Consider the following 5982-nt stretch of genomic DNA (forward strand, 5'->3'; position numbering starts at 1 on the left):
TCGATTGATAATACATTTTCATGAACAAAATATGTTTGATCAGAATTTGCCACACGATTCTCGCCTAATTTATGCTTCCAGGAATTTCTACCATTCGTCTGTCGCCAAGGACCCCTCTTCGCAAAATCCAATTTCAGCGCATGCATGAAAAAGATAGTAACGCTCTGTGCCTATAGCATGAAAGTTCAGGACAATGCCGCTCTTTGTCTGGTTCATTCCCTATGCAACCAATCCACGCACAAGCCAGTGGCATTCTGCGCCCAGGTCACGTTCAACCGGCGCCACTCTGTGATCATGTACTATAGGGCGATCTATGCCTGTAGGTCATGTACAGGACCATGCTGCTGCTGGCTGTGGTGGCGTCCGCGCTGTCCTTGCGCCAGCTGGCCACGGCCTCGTCGCCGGAAATTGTCCGTACCACGCGCGACCGGGAGGCCATGTTCAAGACGCTACACCTACTGCGGGAGATGGAGGACGCCTTCGGCAAGCTGTCGCGGCCCAGGTGAGCCCGCGCTCCAGCCTGGTCTTCGCCACTCGCTGCTGGCAGGCCGAAGTCTCGACCGACGGGCGGGCCACCAGGGGGTATTTCTCGGCTGACGGGGCGGGTCACCAGGAGGGTATATCTCGGCTGACGGGCGGGTCACCAGGAGGTATATTTCGGCCGACGGGCGGGGTCACCAGGAGGTATATCTCGGCCAGCGGGGTCTCGGCCGACGGGCTGGTCACCAGGAGGTAGCTCTCGGCCGACGAGCGGGTTACCAGGAGGTATATCTCGGCGGACGGGCGAGTCACCAGGAGGTATATATCGGCAGACGGGCGGGTCACCAGGAGGGTATATCTCGGCCAGCGGGGTCTCGGCCGACGGGCTGATCACCAGGAGGTAGCTCTCGGCCGACGAGCGAGTTACCAGGAGGTATATCTCGACCGACGGGCGGGTCACCAGGAGGTATATCTCGGCCGACAGGCGGATCACCAGGAGGCAAATCTCATCCACTGGGGTCTCGACCGACGGGCTGGTCACCAGGAGGTAGATCTCGGCCGACGAGCGGGTTACCAAGAGATATATCTCGGCCCACGGGCGGGTCACCAGGGGTTAGAAAATGAGAGTTGATGAGTGGGAAATAGGGGTTGGTCGACCTCGACACGCTCCACCTTTTTCGAAGGTCTTGGTCGGCTTTTACAACTGTCGCGATGGGTCGTTGAAAATCTTATTTGAGGAAGATAGTACTCTCTTAAGTCATGTGTCCGCGTTTTGAAAGGACAGTATGCTTTACTGCATGCCCTATTTTCGCAAAAGCAAATGTTTCACTATAAAGCTGCTCACCGTTGGATGTCTTCTTCATAAGATGCCATGCCGTTTCTAATTAGCACCAGCATTGGATTGTTGTGTAGTAGTTTCCGTGTTTTCGCCGCCCTGCACCTTCACCTTCGCACCCTTGTCGTCTCATCATGCACTGTCATTGCTCCACGCACTGCACTGTATGCACTGTCACTTGAAGATTCCTCGCAGCACGGAGAACATTTGTCCTAATGCTCAGCAATGGAAGTCTTAAGATGTGCAGTGTTCCAGCTCTGCTCGCAACCTTATGAAATTATCAGATGTTTCAGCAAAACATTTCGATCGCTGAAACGCGGTGAAAAGGAAAAGCAGAATACTGTTTGGGCTGACAAGCGCGTCGACAGCAGATGCCATTTTGTAAAGGCATTCCTTGTTGAAATGAAGTTTGACGCATACAAATTTCACTTTTAAGGACTTAACCGCAATAGAAAGTGGGCAAACAATGTCAGTCACGAAAAAATTTACACACCATGTGAAATGCATAACTGGGGATTTTGCTTTGTTGTTCCATAGCATGGTGTTGATAACACCATGACTGTTCCAGTCGTTGTGTCTTGGGTTCCAGTTTTACACAGCATCCCAGTTATTTGTGAGGTCGAGGCGCGGCCTGAGCATTCTCGGCCCATTTGATGCCAAGCAGGCAGTCCATCAGCACTGAAAACCGCTTACTATCTTCTTCAGCTAACAAATGGACGTCATTTTACTCTACTCACAGTTTGGAATGACAGTTGAGAGAGGGAGAAAGAGGGGAGGGTTGCGGATGGAGAGGAAGATGGGGGAATGGAGGAGAAATGAGGAGGACGAAAAAGAGTCTCATCTCACGACGTTGATTCCAAACGCTGTCCCGGAGAGTGATCAGCGATCCGGCTGTCCCGGACAGTGATCAGCGATCCGGCTGTCCCGGAGAGTGATCAGCGATCCGGCTGTCCCGGACAGTGATCAGCGATCCGGCTGTCCCGGACAGTGATCAGCGATCGGAGCCGTCAGCACCAGCCACCCTGAGAGCCCACCGGCCTCCTTGACGGAGCCAGGCTCGAGAGGCCCCACTCCGCCGACGCGGTGGGCTCCCAGTTCGCATCGCATGCTCTTTCGCGGCGCACCAGCGCTCGTTTGGGTTCCGTGATCGGTGTCATGACAGCTCGCGGCATGATGATAATATTCATGCGGCGCCCGGTATGTGAATAAGGTGTAAGGATAGGAGGGTGCTTAACTACACTCGGCTCGCGACTGTCTACGTCTCATGTCTATGGTCTGCCCAAGGCTATAGAAACAAAGCAGAACCCCCGGTCTCCGTAAATGTAGAGCCTATGGCTTTGGGAGAAGGCCGCGAATTCGGGCATCATACCCATTCTACATCGGTCAGAGGAAGTCATGTCGTCACAGAATTAAACCGCGGTTCCCATGCCAATAAACCCCAGATTTCCATCATGAGAGTATGTTCAAGGGCTAGTATTGGTCTGCGTTACGCCATATCCAAAGATCCTGAGGTGGAAAAGAGATGATTGCGAGCGTTTATGCACCTAGATGATGTGCTGACAAGCACTAATTGCGCATAAATTCTGCTGTTCAACACGGATGGTTTTCATATAACGGACGCATCATATTTTGGCGGTCAATCTGACGCGGCAAGACGAATGACCATGATGTCAACAAAATCTGCGTGGGATACTAGGAGCATGGCGTGGAGAGTGTTTCAGGAAACAGGAATGCAAGAATGAACAGAAAATAAGTGAAATGTTATGCTTCCAATATCGGTCAACCTGCGCTGATACATCCTGTAGTGAAGCGCTGAGGCGAATGGAAATCATTAGTTGCAATGTCCAACGCTACGTGCGTATGTCCAGTGCAAGACAACTTACAAAATTCGCTATCTTTGGAAAGGGTGCCAGTGACTTGTCGGGATTGGTAGATTTTTCCACGGAATCAGCACCCACGAGCAGGGAATATTCACTCTGAAGTCAGCCGATAATAGATCCGCCTTAACACCCCAATAAACATTACCGGCTTTTGATGGATGTGGGATATCACGTTTGAATCACTAATGCTGTATTCGGTTTTGTCCTTGCAGATCCGTTACCAGCAGACATGCGCCGGACTTCCAATGTCGGTTTTCCGGTTCCCACTCCTCCGAGTGAAACGAAGCCCATGCAGTGATTAGTTCCAATTGGTTTGTCACAACACCCATGTCCTCGTTTTTTGATTTCTATTAATTCACGTCAGAAACCCTTTGCTCCGGACCGCTGTGTTTGTCACTGGCTCATTCGTCAACACCAACTCGAGCTATCATTTGACAATATTCTTTTATTGAAATAACGTCTGAGATCAAAGATATCTTACATAAATTCCTAACATTTATATGTACACAGTGCGTAACGCAAGCTCATCAAGGAATGCATACTGGTTTGTAACACCCTATCCAAGTGAGATCCTGGTTGTTGTTGGTGTCAGACTTTATACTGCATCTTGCTTTTTGCTATTCTCATCATATGTCAGGCTGCCTCTAGGTTCTTGCGGGATCTCTGGCCATATTATTGGCTAAACATTCCCTGTTGGTGGATCTAGTGGCACAAGAAGCTGGGTGTTGGTTCTTGCTGGATCCCTCTGCACACTTTAGATCGTTTATTGGATTCTTGTTGGATCGCACCAGATCACACGACAGTAGTGTGGTCAGCGGTAGACAGCAACATGGTCAGAGGGTTGCCGGGCAGACCTGCCGCCAGTTCAGTCGATGGTAGCTCCTGCTTACGCCAATACCAAAGTAACCGCTTCAGATCAATAAGCATCTTGCAGCCGTCGACGGTGGGCAGCGATGAAAGCGGGGGAGTCTCTTCGTTTATTTGAAAAGATAATCATTTTTCCAAGATGGGTCAAGGGCGCTCACTTGTTTTTACATATTCTTACGCATCCTACGACATTTAACACCGACCCAAATGATGCTCCACGCCAGGCAGCACACAGATCACTGACACGTGATAGTTCCTTTAGTACTCCATAAATAACGTTCAGGAAACTTCATCTCATTGTTAAAAAACACCTGTGTTAGCACTTACGCGTAGATGTTGGCAGAGCACCGATGCTTACGCCCACCCTAGTGTTTCATTCCAAGCCTTACCTCAGAATTTTGATTTGCACGGTCGTAAAACAGCATCACATCACTGCGCCGGATAGCCGTCAAACAAAACGAGCACTTCAGATAAAAAGTGAACGGCATGTGGAGCGATGGCTGGGTTCCATTGCTCCTTACAGGTCAACTCTAAGCGTAGCCGACATTTTACGCTTTAAACCAATCAGATGCATCTTAAAACGCCGGTATTTTGTAAAATACTGGCCGAAGTAAAAAGCGTCAAGTATGAGATTTCCCCCATGCCGGGGGATAATCATCATGGCAACCGGCGCTTCACGGGGTTTCAAACTGTGACGACACCAATTCCTCTGACCAATCACAAGGCTGGACTAACGTCGGAAACAGTGACACTTTTTGTAATGCTAATGACACCGGAGCGCATCCCCCCCTGGGTATGTTCATACTTATTGTGTGCCGCCATGGGCGAGAACTAAGTCGGATCACTTTATGGTGCTCCATTTTGCTACGAATGCTCCAGGTCGCAAAGCATACATCAGAGTCACCCTGCATTCACCATCAGCTCAAAAGGTCTTTAATTCTTATCTGCAACATCTGAGCCAGCTGCGAACAATGCTGCCGTCAAGTCTGACACATGCAGCGGTGCAAGGATTTCACTGCGCGTTCTGCCTCTCTTGTAACCGTAGAGCACCTCTGCACTGTAAATGACTGGCCACCTTGAGTCGACGCCTAATTTAGTAGCTAAGAGTTGAGCGGTGACCTTTGGAGACTGTCCCGGCCACCAGATGGCTGTGCATTCTGATGAAATGCTGTGTGTAGTGGCGCGTCCTCGAGTGGAGTCACGAGCAAAAAAAAAAAACTTGACTGATGCGCAGTGGTTGAGTTGCGGGTTGGAAGAGTACGCAGGTGCCTTCTGTCGAGTCAGCCCAGATCTGTGACGCTTTTTGTGCACAGAACTTGGGATTTACCTGGAAGTCAACAGCCTCATATTTTGTAGAATTCCCTAAGCAACTTCTCAGAAAATATCCTAGTGGAGGGCACAGATGAAATCCGCAGAAAACGGATGACGGCGGACAACGAATGATGAAACCCATACAAAAACGACAAAAAGATGAGATGACAAAAAACAAAACGACTGAGCTGCGCAACTCATCTGAGCGAAGCTCCCGTTCCCCGCCCTGAGCGTTGTTGCTTTGCAGCTGGACCGTCGGGACAGGGCGTCAGCTAGGTAGTGAGCTGCCAACGGAAACCCTCTGGGTACAGAGACGGGCTACCGGCAGAATTAGCCCCGAACAGTACCTGCGGCTGCTGAACATCGACAGGGAGTACTCCCACCGGAGTAGACCTAGGTAGGTCACCGGTCGCAGGGGGGCACCGGTGTTCATTGTCCCCGCTCAGGTCATCAGGGTCGTCGTCCCGGTTGCCGGGGTCAGTCCAGGTCACGGTCACTGGAGGTCGTGTTCACGGACAGGATTGTCATTTCGGTGCTAGCATCGAGTGCCGATCCCTACAGCCGGCCAGCGCATATGACGCAGAACATGAACGACTCAAAGACAGGGGC

The 5982-nt window shown here is 50.8% G+C and overlaps 1 protein-coding gene across 1 annotated transcript; it reads left to right on the forward strand.

The window, feature by feature from the left end:
- The first annotated feature begins 326 nt into the window (after window positions 1-326).
- Window positions 327-5774, forward strand: LOC119111233 (uncharacterized). The gene is made up of 2 exons (XM_037235053.1): window positions 327-502; window positions 5621-5774. The coding sequence occupies exons 1-2, from the start codon at window positions 327-329 to the stop codon at window positions 5772-5774; spliced, it is 330 nt and encodes a 109-aa protein (XP_037090948.1).
- The last annotated feature ends 208 nt before the right edge of the window (window positions 5775-5982 follow it).

The sequence above is a fragment of the Pollicipes pollicipes genome, unplaced genomic scaffold (assembly GCF_011947565.3).
Source record: "Pollicipes pollicipes isolate AB1234 unplaced genomic scaffold, Ppol_2.1 Scaffold_7261;HRSCAF=8764_pilon_pilon_pilon, whole genome shotgun sequence".
Lineage (NCBI taxonomy): Eukaryota > Metazoa > Arthropoda > Thecostraca > Pollicipedomorpha > Pollicipedidae > Pollicipes > Pollicipes pollicipes.